Below are 17965 nucleotides of genomic sequence, written 5' to 3'. Positions count from 1 at the left end.
ACATATATGGGGTCATCTACAGTTAACCGACAGACAGTGGGGGCCAGAAGTTTTTAGCATATTTTGCAGGGGTCACATATCAAACTATGACGACCTTTGACAACTTTTGCCACCAACCCCCCCCCCCCCCCCACACACACACACACACTAAATAATGACCAGCTCTTAATTAAGTGGTATACTGAAGTGCAACAAATCAATACTAGACAGTGTCCTAGGGTTGCGGATTGTGCGAAAAAAGATACTCTTGAATAGGTTTCAGCAGCCTCAAGTCTAATACTTTTATGGAGTTTATGGCAATGATACTTCCAGTGTCTCAATGTGACGTACTACTAGTAGTAATTGTGGAGGTACACGTGTACCATAAATCAGATTATACTTTACACAAGTGGGTTTTTTAAACGTTTTGTTTTGGTCTTACTACAGATCAAGTGGGCTTTGTAAAAGTTTTGCTTTGGCCTTACTACAACTGATGGTGTAGGAGGTTAGATTCCGTTAATTAACTCGTGCGATTTCAGGCTTTCAAACAATGTATCTTAATACTTAACATTGCCTCATAGAATATATCTTGCTAATCGTACGCGTTTTTAACTCTATGACTGCTAAATAAATAGTTACTTCATTGATGCTCCCTCTTCATGATGTCATTGTCTTTCGCGCGAGACGTTGGAGTCCGAGGGCAAGAAAGGCGTGTGAATTGGAAGATGTCTGGATATGAGAAGATGACAGTAGACGTGCTGCGGCAGGAGCTACGACGTAGAAATTTGCCATCAAGTGGTAGAAAGCCGGAAATTGTAAGTTCGAGAGCGATGGTATAGGAGGGTCCCCATCTAACAAGTTTGTTTTACTTTTCCTGCTTTGTTTGCTTCAAGATATCAAGATTACTGCAATCAGATGATTTGGAGCATGTAGACCAAGTGGTTGATGAACTACCAAGAGGAGATAAAGATGGACATGATGCCCAACCAGCAAGTCAGTGTACAGTCTACATACATGTACAGTAGTAGTGTATACGTACATAGTACGTATTGAGCAAGTGTAGACAAAAGGTCAGTGTATTGGAAACTGTACAGTAGAGGGACATAGCGAGTCTACATATGATGAAAATGATGATTGTGTTTGACGCGTTGGTTGATCATTTTGGTTTCACCTGGTCTATAACATATTAATTAATTAATCGGTTTCGATGTGACTGTGGCTGTCTTGCTCTGTACTGTCTGTTGTGTTTTTCATTTTGAGGTACTTGGTGAGTAAGAAGGAAGGTGAGACACAAGGTGACTTTCTCAACAGTTACATGCTCAACTGTACTTTCCATTAAATTTAACTGATAAATTAAAGAAACAAAACTTAAGACATAGACGAGGGTACAGACCTCTCGACTCTCCCAATTTCGTCATGAGACTCACGATTTACGAGCATGTCTCACGATTTGTGCCCAATTCTCACGATTGCCAGTCCTTTCTCCCGACAAGCCTATGATGAGACACTGACAGTTGCTTTGTGTAGCCCTGTTTTTTGGGACATAGCGGATTCTTGGAACTAGACTCTCATATACGGCTCTGCTTGCTTGTATCTGGGGTATCCGGGTGGGGTAGCCACTAGCTTTGCATGGAAATTTGAGGTGAAGCCTTGGGGTGTGCACAGAAAAAAAGTCCAACACCTAGGATGTTAGCCACGCCTACTTTGGACACCTTTTAATAGGCGTTGTCATTTACAAAGACAGTCTCACGATTTGGTGCGAAGAAAGTTGAAAGGGCTGGGAGTATAGCCCGCAGTTTGGTAAAACATGTAGAGTTGGGAACAATGTCATGCAGTATATACAATGTCAGCACCACAGTCGAAGCATGTGCTTTGTTTTGTGTAGATACCAAATGTACTGCACATGGGCAGCACTTTAATAGTTATGGGTTATTTATCTAAAATCATACATACAGTTAGTGATACTACATGGAAGTAGTTCTATAGAGATACAAGTGGACCTTGGACTCTAAGAAAAAAACGGGGCGGTTTGTTGTAAAACATGCCAGGATACAATCTCTTGAACCAAATAAAAGGACACAAACTGAACAAGTCTGACTTGGCCATGTAGTAGTTTTGACGCCATGTGGTTTTTGGATGTACCTCATGTTTTCAGTAAGGGTTATCGTGACATCATACTTTTGCATTTGGTCATGTCATCAAAACCAATGTGAGCGGTGGATGAGAAAAACAGAAACAAAACAGTGCAGCCTTATGTGGAAATACGATTAGTAGTGACATTCTGTGTGTGTGTGTGTGTGTGTGTGTGTGTGTGTGTGTGTGTGTGTGTGTGTGTGTGTGTGTGCATGCGTGTGTGTATGTGTGTGTGCATGCGTGTGTGTGTGTGTGTGTGTGCATGCGTGTGTGTGTGCATGTGTGTGTGTGCATGTGTGTGTGTGTGTGTGTGTGTGTGTGTGCGCGTGTGTGTGTGTGTGTGTCACTGTGTGTGCATGCGTGTGTGTGTGTGTGTGTGAATACTTGTAGTGTTTGAATTAAGGCACAACAGTTACTGATTTAATACTGGTAGTTTAATTAGGGTACATGTAAATTACAGTAAATGTATATGCATTTGTGTTTTTTGCTGCTCATTCTGTTATGATCTTGTATCTTTATCATACGTAAGCATATGTAGTTTTTTGATTGTTTTGACAGGAGCAGTAACGCAAAGGCAACCGTCTCCTTTTCGACTTCTCTCTCAGGCTCGCGTGGCCAAGGAACACACTCGAATGAAAGAAATGAGAAATCACATTGTTTTATGGAGGAAACCTCTTGTTACTTTATACAACTTTAGCTTAGAAATGGGAGTTCAATTACATATTTCATATCACAAGTAAGTCATCTATTCATTTCTGACCATTGTGCAGCTTATTTGTTTGTGCGATTGTTGGAAGCATGCCAAGCGAGTTAGCTGCTAAGCGATCTTCAGATTGAGAACTTTTGTTTATCAGACTGTCGTCATGCTCATGGACTTGGGCAAACAAATTGGTGTCACTCACAGTAAACACTTAGACTGTGTCCGCACTAGATTAGGCTTGAGTGTCCAGCCAGTCATCTCCCCCCTGCACTAGATCTGCTCTAAGTTTAGAATAAAACTTGTTCAGAATCTAAACCAGTTCAGTTGAGGGTGTCAGCATTTGGCTTTCTTGTGTATGGGACCTGCTAGCAAACCGTTGTGTCCTACGTTGTAGCAACTCTCTCTCTTTTCTTCCTCGGACTGCCTGAGGCACTTTCTTTTCAGAATGGCTCATAAGAGCATAAATAAGACCAAGAAGAGAGATGCACTTGCAACAGCCATCGTTAACGGAACACACGTTATATCATCACTTGATCCTAAACTACTTGGACTAAACTACCGCTGAACTAGGTTTAGCAAGGTTGTTTAAGTTGCCAACTAAACATGTTTAGATCTAAGCAACTCTTAAACTAGTTTAGTCGCTAGTGCGGACACACTGTTATTGTCTTGAGTTTGAGAAGGATTGCCAATTTGCTGTATGTCATGGATACTCACGCTTGTTGTGCAAGTAACATTACAACTACACGCCAACAGCTTGCACAGTTTTGTCTTGTTATCGATATGCAGCGACACTAGATATGTTATATAAGAGATTGTGTCATGCACAAGACGAGGTAGCATGACGACAACTCTTCGAAACTGGTGTGTGTGTGTGTGTGTGTGTGTGTGTGTGTGTGTGTGTGTGTGTGTGTGTGTGTGTGTGTTCAGTAAGTGATCGTCATTGTTTGTGTCACATGTGGTATTGATTAGCTGCATAATATCATTATAAACTAATTAAAATTATTTAAAAACATTAAAAAATGTATTTAAAAATGAAAAATAATTAAATAACTGCAACGCACGAAACTGTGTTAGTCAGTTACTAAATAATTAATTCTAATTATTAATTAATGCACGTGCAGTTGCTTACATGGATGGCGTCTTGTAGGTTAGTTGATAATCGCAAGACTGTTGCAGTCTCGTGTTTAGCTCTGTGGTGGCTCTTCTTGATCTGGTACATGGAAGGACCTCATCAACCCGTAAGACGTGGCTGCGTATCGTAGTACATAACAACTTTACTCGTGCTTTGTGTATGTACCAGTGGATAGAATCACTAGAAAGGACAACCCTGTGGAGTTGCTATTGGATTGGCCTGGGTATTCTCTCGTCAGTGGGTTTAGGAACGGGACTTCACACGTTCTTGTTATACTTGGTGAGCAACGTGATTGCTGTATGTAAGTCAAACGTCGGCAGTTTCATTCTGTTTTAGGGTCCTCACATAGCTGCTGTTACTCTGGCTGCCTGGGAATGTATGTCAGTTGACTTTCCTTCACCTCCATATCCTGAGGAGTAAGTGCATCTTGTCGAATGGGGAGTGACAGTTGCAGACAAATGCAACTGATGTTGTGTTTTTGTGTAGGATTCTCTGCCCGTCTGATAGCAGCAGTCAAGAGAGCTTGAGCATTCTTACCATCATGAGTAAAGTTAGGCTCGAAGCGTTTATGTGGGTAAGAAGGAATCGTACGAAAGTGTGAAACTAAATTTAGTTATCAGCCACACCAAGAGGCACTGTACAACATATATAGGATATGAATGGCGAAGCATTTCAAAAAATTGTGTCTGGTGTAAAGCGCGCTAAGGGGGCGTGGTCCAAGGATAGCTCGACAAAACTTATGAAAGCAGACTTCCAGCATACTTGTATATATTATCTAATGTATTGCACAACAGGTTCTTGAATAATTACTCTCGTTTACAAACAATTACTGTAATACGTGGCTTCGCAATGACCTCATGGCCGCCTAGATAGCAATTTAGGTCAAGATGCTCTAGTTTACTTTCGTTTTGACTATAAATATATTAATTATTATTCAATCACGTATATTTTCAGCAGAAAGTTTTGGGCAATCGTAGACTGTCGGAAGCACAGTTTTTGAGAGATGGTTTGGCCAAAGCAGATTGACTCTAGAAAAAAGTTGTCCAGCCATGACTGGACCAGCCGAACCGGTTTCTATGGCCCTGAATGCGATGTCTTAATACTTACTGACCGCATTGTATTGTACGGTTACATAATTTTTCTCTTTGCGGGGTTCTAGCTAGGGTTGCAGCCCAACTGTCACAGGCCACATTATTGTTTTTGACCATGCTCCTTTAGTGTTTGTAGAGATTTCCAAGTCTAAAGCACAATTATTGAAGAAATATAATAATCTCATTTCTCTCACATCTTTACATGATGTAGTTCCCACTATAGGGGCAACACAAACAGATACACAGTACACACACACTCACACACACACACACACACACACACACACACACACACACACACACAACTACATAACTCTAACTGTGCTACCTAACCATATCTAAGAGTAACTTCTCGTCCACTACTAGCATAAGCAACCCTCTTAACAAGTCTATGTACCAAGTGAAATGCTCTTCTCAAAAGCTGAGTTTCAGTATTCTAACCCTCTCCTCAGCTTCCTGAAACATGCCCTCCAACCGAACTGTAACTGAGTCATATTCCAAGACCCTTCCTAATGCCTTTCCTCAGGCTTTTATTGATAGCGTTCCTCACATCATGTCTATTCAAGTCTCATAAATGACACCCATAGACAATATTGGGAATAGTTGTTGATCTATAATACACATCCACACTCTATCTGATTGAAGCACACCGCCAATATACACAAAACATTCTTGTTTACGGTTTAGTTGACCTCAATCTCAAAATAACTCTAATTTCACAAGAATCAAGTAAAACCTACATCATTTATGATTGTCAGTCATCTTGCGTATTTTATTTGTTAGCACTGAGCACACAAAACGTGGCGGTTAGACAGAGTTCAATCATCAAAACACCTTGCCAACCATCAATTTGACGGTATAAACGGTTCTAGGTAGAACCCTGTTTGTCGACGATTGCACCAGATGGGCGTGGCTTGGATATATTAGTTGTTGTTTTAAGATCATAGGAACTACTTAGAAGGGTAAACAAGAATTTATGTGAATGATGAATCTTTGCCAAAATGACCAAAGATGCGATAATAATTGAATGTGTAATTGTTGACAAACGTCGACAGTCAGTAAGCCTGGCTACATCAACTAGAACTGATCGGTAATATTTAGTCTGTAATGTTGACTAGTATGACAGCATAGCAACAAGTGGGTATCTTATCGATGTGATTGCTGCTCACTGTTTTTGGGAGAGCCGATAGATTGACAGTTGTTGATCTATGTGTTCAAAAATTGCAAGTTAATGATAAGGCTACTCAAAGAAATGTTAGTTTTTGGTCTGCAGTTCTTCAAAATTTGACGTGGGCGGCTATTAGTAATATTATCTTTATGCTACATCCACAAAATAAGTTAATTTTTATTAACACTGAAGACAAAATATGCAGCATATGGGTCCATTTCAAATCTACTAACACGATTTGACTTCACTGTTTCATATCTGTACCAAAGATAAACAAACACAACAGGTAGAGCAACAATGAAGTAAAGTTTTTACTCCTTCTCATACTTCTTTGCTCTTCTCTGGATTTGCAACACTCTAAGCACATGGGATAGTATCCAGTAATTGTACTGCGCATGCGTAATAAATAATAATAATAATATAATAATATGGTTAGTGACAATGGCTACCACTCCATGGTTTGGGGGTTTAAACCCCAGTGATGACAGTAAATTATGAAACTTGTCTGTCTTTCTTTCTCATGTTTCTCTAGCTTTGTCTATGAGACTATGACTCGTTTCAGTCGTTGGGGAGTTTCTGTGGTCTGGCGAACGGTCTGTTGACGATGACGTTCAGCGCTTTCCTGGTGGTTGTTGATATCCACTAGGTGTGCTGTATCGAGTTCACAGTCACCGTAATGCCTGTAATCTATATCGAATTGGCTAGTCATTGATTGCCGTGCGGACTACACAGAAACATGTACCCTGCTGGGCTCACTTGCCGGGTTGGTGGGCACCCAGATGGGGGTAAAGACCCCACTTGCCCATCATGGAGGGGCATAACGACACAATAATAATAATTGTTCTTGATCTGAGACAAAGAATCTTGCGAGCGGCGATTAGAGACTAAAAGCCAAATAAACTGTATGTACAGTTGAATGTGTGCAGTTAATTTGGAAAAGACGGTTTATAACTGTTGTATTGCAATACCAATTGTATCTTTTGAATTTCGATTGAATAAAATCGTGTTTGATGTTGACAGGGGGCTGGCACGGCGATTGGAGAATTACCGCCTTATTTTATGGCCAAAGCTGGTACTTTGCCACATTCTACTATTTTAGAACTTTTACGACTCGTAATGGTTGGTGTCTGTGGTGTAGCTCGTTTATCTGGTTCCAGTATTGAGGAGGAGGAAGTCGAGGAAGAGTTGGAAGCATTAGAGAGTGCTGAAGATTCCGTATGTTGGTGTCATCTTTGCGTTAAATGATGGGATTATTGAGTGAAATTTAATATCAAAAGGGTGTTATAACGAGAATGAAGAGGGCAATACATCATTTGGTGCAGCGAGTCGGCTTTTTCGGCATCTTGCTGTGTGCATCTGTGAGTGGTAGAAGTTTAGCTGCTTGATGGCTGGGGTGTTGGTTTGTGCTTGTGTTTGTTTGTGTGTGTGTGTGTGTGTGTGTGTGTGTGTGTGTGTGTGTGTGTGTGTGTGTGTCTGTGTGTCTGTGTGTCTCTGTCTCTGTCTATCTGTCTGTCTGTCTGTCTGTCTGTCTGACTGACTGACTGTCTGTGTGCATGCGTGTGTGTGTGTGTGTGTGTGTGTGTGTGTGTGTGTGTGTGTGTGCATGTAATGTACCAGGTTTTGGCTTTGTGTCTATTGTATTACTAGGATTTAGAATTAGATGTAGTGCTAGTTATCTTTTTCATTTGTGTTTCTTTAGATTCCCAACCCTTTGTTCGATCTGGCAGGCATGACATGTGGTCATTTTCTTGTCCCGTTTTGGACATTTTTTGGAGCTACTCTAATAGGCAAAGCAATCATCAAGATGCACATTCAGGTGCCTTATTGTACACCCTTGCTACAACCAATAATTTACTTACTTTCTGTTTAGAAAATGTTTGTCATTGTTCTTTTCACAAAGAAGTATGTTGAGGGACTAGTAGATATTATGGGGTTTGGATATTCAGTTGAGGTGATGTTAATTGTGTTTTCCATTAGTTTGTGTTTAGGCTTGTTCCGGTGGTTGGTCCTGGTTTGCAAGCACCATTCAAGGAATACCTTCAGAAGCAGAGGAAAAAATTGCATCAGAAACCAGGAGCAGCTAAATCATCTGTAATGTTGTGTGTGTGTGTGTGTGTGTGTGTGTGTGTGTGTGTGTGTGTGTGTGTGTGTGTGTGTGTTTGTGTGTGTGTGTGTGCACGCGCGTGCGTGCATGCGTGTGCATGTGTGTGTGTGTGTGTGTGTGTGTGTGTGTGTGTGTGTGTGTGTGTGTGTGTGTGTGTGTGCATATGTGTGTGTGTGTGTGTGTGTGTGTGTGTGTGTGTGTGTGTGTGTGTGTGTGTGTGTGCATATGTGTGTGTGTGTGTGTGTGAGAGAGAGAGAGAGAGACAGTGTGTGTGTGTGTGTGTGTGTGTGTGTGTGTGTGTGTGTGTGTGTGTACATGTGTGTGTACATGTGTGTATGCATGTGTGTGTGTGTGAATGCGTGCGTGTGTGGTTGTGTGTGTGTGTGTGTGTGTGTGTGTGTGTGTGTGTTTGTGATGATTGGATTGTTGTGATGTGACGACGCTGATTCTGTTTTAGAGTCCAAGTTGGTTGAGTCGATTCTATCAAGGTCTCGTTATCTTCATGGTCGGCTACTTTATTTTGTCTATTATTAACTCGACAGCCCAGCAGTACGCCAAACGTCAAGACGATGCGTGGTTACAGAGTCAGATGGCAAAGGAAGATGATCGCGAGGAAACGTGACGACCAGTTGAATGTATGTAGGCTGGATTTGTAGAAATGTTGTGGACAATGACATACAAAGTGAGTATTGTATTATACACGATGTAGTTTGTGTATACAATATGCACTCTGGTGTCTCCAATTGTTGCTATGTGTACGTGCTCCCCATTTCTTGTACAAGGCATTAGATCTTCCATAAGTTTTGGAAGTATCTAATTCACTTGTTCAAGCAAGCTTTTTGATATGACTTTAGTTGGAGGCTTATGTGGTGAAGTGAAATAGAATTGTTTATAGACAGAGGTAGGTCATAGCTATATTTTCAAAAAGTGACCACAACTAAGGTGGTTCTGGTCATGCGACTGGATGGCCACGTGAAGTGTGTGTGTGTGTGTGTGTGTGTGTGTGTGTGTGTGTGTGTGTGTGTGTGTGAGTGAATGTGAACCATAGGAAGGCAATTTAAGTGAAACTTTTGAATGGTATGAACTGTACGTGATTGATACTGTGATTGAAACCCATCTTGATATCAATCTGTGTTAATGATTTTGGAAGAGGTGCGTAACACAGGCACCGCACAGTCTTACTCTCAATATACAGATTGGTTTGTTGTAAAGAATCGGCTCTTAATGATATGAAGTGAGTTACCGTATTTCCATGGGCACAGTGCCACTATTTCTTCATAGTTCTGAAACATGGGGCATTGTTTGAGCATGGGTCGCAGCTCAGGAGTTTCCCCAGGCTGCCGTTGCCGCGCTACTTTTTAGGGTGTTTCCATTTGTTATCGTACAGGCAAAACGAAAAGATGTATTTATGTTAGAAAAATGCGTAGGATGGCACATAGACATTATTTCTGCTGCTGTAGCTCTTAGTAGGAGACATTATTTCTGCTGCTGTAGCTCTTAGTAGGAGACATTATTAATCAATTCACGTGTTGAAGTCATGCATATTACTATACTAGACGAATCAAGGAGGCAGTTTGGATTAGAAGACATGGGACATTAAATCAGGATGACGGTAACACCATGATTAGAGACTATTGGTCAACACTATTATGATGTAACAGAAAACCGACAATTTATAGTGCAAAATAGTTAGTTGATAAATGTTAACTATTTTTCGGTTGATAAAGACCTACGGGTCGAAACATCCCGATTTGTCAAATATACTATACCATGCACATCTCTCTTGATATGTCTAATATTCATGGTCACCTTACAACACCATATCACATTATATATCACACATCATTTGACATGCACAGCAGGGCGCTGTCATCTCCTATGATTGGAACATGTCTGAAGAATGCACTAATCAAGACGTAGTTTTTAGAAAGTGTATTGAGTGCAGGGTCCTATCGTTGATGTCAGCAAGATAGATCCAAAGTATCTGACTACTTTGAATGGACCTAAAAGGATGCCTGAAAATAAACATTTAGAAATGAATTACTCACTTAAGAATTCAAAATTGAATTTTAGCCAATGTTTAGCTGAAACAATTTAACAGATCATTTGGACTTGTTAACATGTGGTAATATAATGGAATCAAAAGAAAAAGTAAACAGAAGAGATAATCTAAATTTATTAGGCAATTAATTGAGCAACTCTGAGTTATACAGATTGCCACTTATTTAGCGCAACTTTCTATCAAGTGCCATTCCCAAAACCAATTTTGTCAATTCTTTAAATTACACACCACTGTACTTTAATTTTCTGTGGAAACCCCTGGGCTGCCGTGCTATTTGAGTATGGGGCATTATTATTTCACAAGCACTGAGACTGTTGCATTGTCTGCTTGCATACCATCACACTACGAAACAACACAAACAAACTACCGTGATCTATGCATAGTCTTACAGTGTTATGTATCATGGATACTTTCGCTTTCACTTGAGTCGTATTCCTGGTTTGTTGCATACGTGACTCTTTATCGTCAGTCAGTGTTTCTATCTGGGTGTTTATTTCAGCCGTAACTCAAACGTACACGTTGACAGACGCGCATGTGTATAAATGGGGTTGAATACTACCCCAGTGGGGACATTAATCGAGCATGGGGCATTATTATTTCGTTATAGGGTCACCATGGGGCATTATTTGAGCATGGGGCACTATTCGTGGTCATACTGTAAATGAGTTAAAGGTAGTTAAGAAACATTTAAACAAACGGAGGAATTACAGTAGAGCCTCACGAATCTAAGCTTTCTTTGTCCATCCCTTACTACTACTACTACTGGTCTGTAGCCATGCCTTGTTGGTTTATATCTTAAAAGAAACTTTAATGAATGTAAAATTCCAGTTATTGCCATACAACATGCGAACTCTACACGTTTAAACATGTCGTCTGGCGGAAAGACTTGAAGCATGTATGTAAAACGCTAAGAAATTAATTAATTAATTCTGGATGCAATGTAAACATCATTGGGGCAAGCCTTGGGAAGACCCTTCTTTTGTGTACTGTGTTGAGAATTATGTATGTAACGTACCTACACACATAGGTGCATGTAACGGACCAACTGGAAATTACATCAGCAATTGTCATACGGATTTACGACCGACTGGGGAGACAGATCAACATAAAGACGATGCCAGATGAATGCAATTTTGACTCTGCAACACGTGTGCTACAAACTAAATTAGGGGTCCCCTCTCAGGGGGTGACTCTACTAGATTTTTGGGCAAAAATAGTGAGATGACTCCAGATTTTGCTTCCATATGCAACTAAAGAGCATAGGAGAGTGAGTCCTGACATTAATTGTACGCGACTAGCTAGTAGGTAAACGAGTGAGACGATCAAAATGTGAACGAAGAAATGAAAAGGTCAAAGTTGCTGCAAAGAGGTGTACTTAAGCTCACCCAATGATGTTTTCCATTGTGACTAGTCTATCCTATACAATCACTATGGCATTGGCTGTAGCACAGGTTCAGACATCAAGGAGGCTGTTGACCATTCAAGAGAAAGCTAAATACGAGAAGACAATGAGCTGGAGAGGTCTGTATACGTTCAGGCAGCCACAGTCACACAGGATGACATAACCATATCAGGTGTTTTGGTAATCGAAACAAACTTGTTATTTCAAACAGCCGAACAATTTGTATGGAGCCCATTTCGCGTGAAAGTATGACGCAGCGGAAAGGGGTCTGGCTACACGAAACTACAAATTTATTCAGATTATCAAGATTCTACTGTCCTTATTGCAGAACCAAGGTACATACATGTACAGTAAATGTACATGCATGTTGTCAGTTCCATTTGAATTTGTGTTTATATTGGCGTACCAATGCATCATATGTGACTCCTCGTGTTTAGTTGATTGCCTTTGGTGGTCCTTATGGCTGTCCATTTATTTTATGAAGTATGAACCGTGTATTGTATTGTGTTCATTTAGCACACTTACGATACGTACCAGTCACAACTTAATTTGTTTTTCAGTGAAGTTGTTGTTGGGCATTTTACGTGGTTGTGTTGGGTCCACGACTGCAACCAACGTTGCAGTAATTTTATCGTGACAAAGAGATCCTTTACAGAATTGGGTGTCTCCCTCATCAATTGTCCTTCTTCCTCTTCTTCTCATTGATATCTCTGCATATTGCTTCTATTGCAGCCACAGTCTCTATTAATAGCCAAACCGTTTAGCCTCACAGATGGTTTACTCTGTTTGGTCGCTAACCTTCTAGCAGTGCCATCTCCTTTTGCCATCCACTCTCGCTTTTCGTACAGGAAATGGCTGATTTTATAATCAATGGGTATCGAAGTAATCTCTACACTCAGAGGAGAAATTTGAGAGATAAATTTGCAGTCAAGAATTGATTTCCTTACCTGGAATGGTGTGATCAGTAGGGATGGCAGAGACAGCGCATGTTGTTCTGAAGGACGTTTCTTTGTGACAAATTTTTCGAGTTCAAGGTGTTTTTCTTTACAAAAACAGTTGAATTCAGATGACTTGGAATGCATTAAGCTTGTGATGGTAGTGGGAACCAGGCGTGGCTATTGATTACTCACCGACTAGAACGTTATTGCATTGCGATAGACCTACTATGTAGTCGGTGTAGAGCTTGAAGTGTTCACTATTGGCATTGAACACGGCACAGATACATTGTATTGCCTGTCTGCTGTCATTGGATTGATAGAAAGCAGTCTGAAATAGAAATTTGTATTACAGACGAATGAAGCTATAATGTGGATGGAAAAACTAGATGCACCTCTAGTGCTTTCAGAAATACTCGTTGATGTGCCACTATTTGTTCAATGTTGGAGCAAATGCTGTTTGTCTGTGCATACAAACAGGCAATTGAATGTATTTGTGGGTAGGCTGATGGATGGGTGACACACACACACACACACACACACACACACACACACACACACACACACACACACACACACACACACACACACACACACACACACACACACACACACACACACACACACACACACACACACACACACACACACACACACACACACACCACACACGCACACCACACACACACACACACACACACACACACACACACACACACACACACACACACACACCATTATCACCACCTCGTCTACTGTCAAAACCTTCTCAGCTCGTAGTGGCAGAAGGTAAGTGTTCATCAACAAGTCCAAGTTCTACACAAGCTAGCTCATCAACATGTAACCAACAAACTTAGTGTCTTTACCTTTACATATGTCACTTCTGTGGTTACCAACTCTTTCATCAACAATTGCAATTGATGTCGGCACTGCAGAGGAGGAGCTTGATCAACAAATTCCTCATCACTTTCATTGTCGTCTTCATCATCACTCATGATGTATCCAAGAAGTCGCGCTTTTTCTCGGATTAGGTTAATCATCATCCACTTGTCTTCTTGCGTGCTAGTGGTATTCATATGCAGTTAGGACATTTGGCTGCAAATCTAACTATGAAACAGTTAACTACAAAAAGTTACTGTACCTGCTGCTCAGTGTCAATTCACAGTATTCCACGTCGTATCGATACACAGTCCATGTTGTCTCGCATTCGTGGATGCTGTTGATGGCCACGTAACTCAGAGGATAGACATGGCCATAAAACAGATCGCGCATTTTGTCCACGATGCAAATTGTGATGAGTAGGGTTTCAAACACTTGAGTATCAAATAAAACAGTTTATATTGATTAATTAACGTAAGTATGGGTCACTGGCAAACAGTGTATTTGTCTTGAACATACAGAAACAATGCACTTCCCAGACACTGTGTTGTACTATTCCGTGGCGGTTTAGGAATTGTATGACATCGTCGGGAATTGTTTGCCACTTTGCTGTTGCATGATGTATCAGTGCAGTCGGGTTGGACTTTAGACTGGCGTTCTTGACGTTGTGTATTACTAGAGTTGTCTTCCACATGCCTTCGAATCTTCTACTCAAATCATCAACTTGTTTTACTGACTCAATGACAGCCGATATTGCCTTTCTTGTCTCTAAAGTTTGAGAACAAAATGTTGGAAATGAAATATTGACTGTAGTTTAGTGAGTTGTGTGTGGAGTGCGCTAGATGATTCGTGTTGACTTTTTACCTTCTAGACTGCTTGCTTCTTGTGTCATACCAGCACTTGCTGCCATTTCTTGGAGATGGCAGAATATTTCATCATATCTTGTAACACGCTAGCATACATACATACACACTCACGTAATGTGTTCAGACATAGACACATGTGAATTTATGCATATCTGTAATAGTATCACATTATGTACATACTTTTTGTGCCACTTACTTATGCAAGGGTGTATAACCAAATTAATATTTAGATATCAATTGTATGTATGTGTGGAAAGGGTGTATAACTTAACTTTGTGGGAATGTGGCACAAAAATATGACTACTTTACAGTACACACACACACACACACACACACACACACACACACACACACACACACACACACACACACACACACACACACACACACACACACACACACACACACACACACACACACACACACACACACACACGTGGGTGTGTGGGGTGGGTGAGTGGTGTTTGTGTGTGTGTGTGTGTGTGTGTGTGTGTGTGTGTGTGTGTGTGTGTGTGCATGAGAGAGAGAGAGAGTTTGAAGTTTAGTAATTAACTTAGATGACTTGCATGGGGTATTGTTGCATAGAGCTGACGGTCTATGCTACTGGGTATACTGTTCATGCAGGAATACTATATTATCAACTGAAATTCACTTGCAATGGCAGAGTCAAAATCTTGTCCAGTGGTAGCAGCATCTCAGCGTCTTCACATTGCTGTAAGAGTTCAACCATTTCCGGGTGTCTTCTTGTCAGCATGTAAGTAAATGACCTCCTTGCTAGCCAGTTGAGAGCCTGTTTCTTGAAGGTCTCACACAGCCTCCAGTAAGTAGCAGCTGCGTTCAGCAGTGACGACTGCAGCAAGTGTCAATGAATTAATTGATTAAATTATCAAGGAATGTGTTTCTACCTTTACTCCGGAATGCGTCGAGCTTTTCTCCATGCAGTTCTAAACAAAAATTATCAATTTTCACCGTCTCTTGTATCTATCAAATTCCTTGCTTACTTTGACTGTAGGAATGATGATGTCTTGGATGGAAAGCAAAGACTGAGTATCTCCAAATATGACGTCAAGCTATACATAACATAAGTTAAAGACTGAATTAGATAAACTGATTACCAGTGTAACTGTTTAAGGGCATCAATTGGGTTAAGTCACTCGGAAGCAATTTCTAATTCGAGAGTTAATCGAATATAATTTGGTTAGAATATTTCATTTAATAACTGACTACATTACATGAGCTGTTAAATTATTCTCTCTAATAGCTCACATAGTGTAGTCTGTTATCAAGATGAGCAGTTGTACAGTGTACTGCTAACTCTTGACTGTTTCAACCCATAGAGACTGGATTTGAACTCCATCCGTAACATTACTACTCGAAGATATCATTAATTGATAAATTTTGGAATACAGTTGTTTGCAGTAGGTCGATCACTGCATGTTCATGGTGGTTGCATAATAAAATTTGACAAAACGATTCTGTAGTGACAATACGCTAAACAAAATTAGTACCTCTCTGTTGATGAGAGTTTTATCTTCTGTTGTTCTTGCCTGATACTCCTCAGCCTGTCTCAGACACTATAAGTAGGACAGACTCGAGTAAAGGACTCTTTTCCAGAAATTACGTTTCGACAAATACATTCATGTGTTTTTCTTCCAAACGCATCAGAGTACGAAATATTGAGTAGATTCGTGGCTGCAAATCTTGGACAGGAGTCAAGAGTTTATCGAATTTGGAGCTTTCAGAGTCTTGCTGTTGAGTGGTAGTCACATCTGCTGTTTCCCTATGATACACAACAGACTGTCAGTTACACAGCTGCGTATACATGTAATGTGAAGGAGATCGTTGATAATTGGATATGTTGTATATCTAGTTATTCAAGCAGCCTAATTGATAAACTAGGTATTTTGCTTTTTAGTTAACAAGTTAATACTTTTACATTAATTGATAAATTGACTGAAATGTCGCAATTTGGTTGTAGCATGTTAGTGTCTATACCGCATGCAATCCTATAGGGTACACAGCCTATGTATGTAGAGGCCTATAGCAGTACACTATCTCTTACGTGTTGACTCTTTGGTCGACATTCGGTTGCACGTCTGGAAAATCTAAATAAACAAATAATGAACCAGTGAATTCAGTTTGAAACTTCGTTACCTATGTAGATGTTGTCTCCGACCAGCGGGCGAGAAGCGCAGCATCCCATGTTGTTGAATGAATTGATAGAGAAACGATGACCTAGAGAAAATGCACAAAAAGGGAGTACAACTGGGTAGGGGGTATAGGTTGTGACGGAGTTGAAAATGAATTCAAAAGAACATACATGCACATGCAATAATACGAAGAACGAATTTTGATTGATTGACTTTGAGACTCGAACTTGATGTCAGTGGCGGATCCAGACTGGAAAAGGGTGATGCAAACTAAGCTGCGAGGTTTCACTCTACACTAAAGTTGGTATCTAGATATCATAGTAGACATTAATGTCTCATCACCCATTATTTCTACAGCATAGTATTGTGGTATATACTATCAGTCTCGCGCGTAGCCAGACCATACATGTATATCTCCGCCATCATACTTGATATGCATCAGTGCAAGTCCATTGGGCTTTTCTTGGCTCATTGTAGACCCTAGGTAGGCTTTGAAACACTTCAGGCCACTGAGGGATACTGCGCTCACAGGAGCAACTGGTTACAGGAAGTGTACAAACAATCTTTATATAAGAATAAGAATGTTAGGAAAATAGTCTAGATTCACATTGTTTGGTAGTGAATGCATGCTCTTTGGTTCGGTACATAAATGTCTTGTCTCCCTCTTGATTATCCTACTTTACTTTCCAGCGCAGCAGGTTATCTGGTGAGGGAAGGTCATCCTTCCTAAGTCCTCACTTGCAATCCTAGTCTAATAGAAAAGGTAGTGCGGACTCTAGTAGGCATTCCAGGTACCATTCTGTATGGATGCGCCATTGCATGTTTTTCTATGTTCTCACCCAATTCTTCTCTTGTCATGCACACTTTTAGCGAAACAATAGCTACTACAGTTTAAAAGTATCTACTGTATTGATATTTTGCCAACAATCTACTGCCACTCATTTACTTACACTACGTGCCTTCTCTGGCGCGTCGATCTAGAGACAGACCGTACGTGTATCGGTTCCAACTCTTTGCTCAGTTACGCTTCCAGGTGTAGAATGATTGCAGGCAACCTCGAAGCGGTACATACCGCTCCGTAGGTACACAACAGCAATTCAGTTATAAGCGGCCACTTTTCGTTTTTACATACTCTTATGACGTCACAATCTTATGACTACCCAATCAACGACAAGCTCGGGACTTTAATTAGATGCGGTGTATAGGAAGCTTAATTGTAATCTAAATTTGAAGAATTCGTTTGTGTTATAATTGGATAGTATACTATACTAGGTGGAGCTGGTTGGTGACGTAACCAAATGCTTACAGTATACGGTACGGTACAGCTGCATGTATATTCAGTATACGTACGGCACGTCTAGTTA

General features: G+C 40.5%; 2 protein-coding genes across 3 annotated transcripts; one reads left to right on the top strand and one right to left on the bottom strand.

The window, feature by feature from the left end:
* The first annotated feature begins 671 nt into the window (after window positions 1-671).
* LOC134183971 (vacuole membrane protein 1-like) lies at window positions 672-14456 on the top strand. 2 transcript variants are annotated; one of them, XR_009970621.1, is made up of 15 exons: window positions 672-794; window positions 873-972; window positions 2671-2848; window positions 3960-4050; window positions 4113-4223; window positions 4281-4360; window positions 4431-4518; window positions 7224-7275; window positions 7342-7418; window positions 7481-7561; window positions 7903-8019; window positions 8074-8135; window positions 8192-8294; window positions 8765-8989; window positions 14265-14456. XR_009970621.1 is itself a non-coding variant. In XM_062651570.1 (14 exons), the coding sequence occupies exons 1-14, from the start codon at window positions 705-707 to the stop codon at window positions 8927-8929; spliced, it is 1395 nt and encodes a 464-aa protein (XP_062507554.1). In that variant the 5' UTR covers window positions 672-704; the 3' UTR covers window positions 8930-9253. The 2 variants fall into 2 exon arrangements, 1 of the variants encoding a protein (XP_062507554.1); XM_062651570.1 differs by lacking the exon at window positions 14265-14456 and having other exon boundaries at window positions 8765-9253.
* Window positions 12089-17786, bottom strand: LOC134183961 (uncharacterized). Its single transcript, XM_062651558.1, has 18 exons — window positions 17552-17786; window positions 16606-16686; window positions 16514-16556; window positions 16087-16231; window positions 15960-16025; window positions 15453-15521; window positions 15357-15395; window positions 15104-15301; window positions 14450-14537; window positions 14105-14353; window positions 13848-14019; window positions 13573-13768; window positions 13454-13522; window positions 13102-13170; window positions 12902-13037; window positions 12719-12813; window positions 12570-12660; window positions 12089-12512 (listed from the first exon to the last, which is right to left on the bottom strand). Exons 2-18 carry the CDS (start codon window positions 16652-16654, stop codon window positions 12445-12447), a joined length of 1842 nt encoding a protein of 613 aa, XP_062507542.1. The 5' UTR covers window positions 16655-16686; window positions 17552-17786; the 3' UTR covers window positions 12089-12444.
* Window positions 17787-17965: the final 179 nt, after the last annotated feature.

This window comes from Corticium candelabrum, chromosome 1 (genome assembly GCF_963422355.1).
Source record: "Corticium candelabrum chromosome 1, ooCorCand1.1, whole genome shotgun sequence".
In the NCBI taxonomy this organism is placed as follows: Eukaryota; Metazoa; Porifera; class Homoscleromorpha; order Homosclerophorida; family Plakinidae; genus Corticium; species Corticium candelabrum.
This window is presented reverse-complemented; position numbering and strand designations above follow the sequence as displayed.

What these genes read in the sequence shown, in the direction of transcription:
- LOC134183961 (XM_062651558.1), bottom strand. Translation starts at nt 16,654, where the DNA reads ATGGGATGCTGCGCTTCTCGCCCGCTGGTCGGAGACAACATCTACATA. An exon ending in GTCGACCAAAGAGTCAACAC is followed by an intron (nt 16,232 to 16,513) that starts GTAAGAGATAGT and finishes TGTGTATCATAG; the next exon opens with GGAAACAGCAGATGTGACTA. An exon ending in TATTTCTGAAAGCACTAGAG is followed by an intron (nt 13,038 to 13,101) that starts GTGCATCTAGTT and finishes TTTCTATTTCAG; the next exon opens with ACTGCTTTCTATCAATCCAA.
- LOC134183971 (XM_062651570.1), top strand. Translation starts at nt 705, where the DNA reads ATGTCTGGATATGAGAAGATGACAGTAGACGTGCTGCGGCAGGAGCTA. An exon ending in TTACATATTTCATATCACAA is followed by an intron (nt 2,849 to 3,959) that starts GTAAGTCATCTA and finishes GGCGTCTTGTAG; the next exon opens with GTTAGTTGATAATCGCAAGA. An exon ending in CAGGAGCAGCTAAATCATCT is followed by an intron (nt 8,295 to 8,764) that starts GTAATGTTGTGT and finishes ATTCTGTTTTAG; the next exon opens with AGTCCAAGTTGGTTGAGTCG.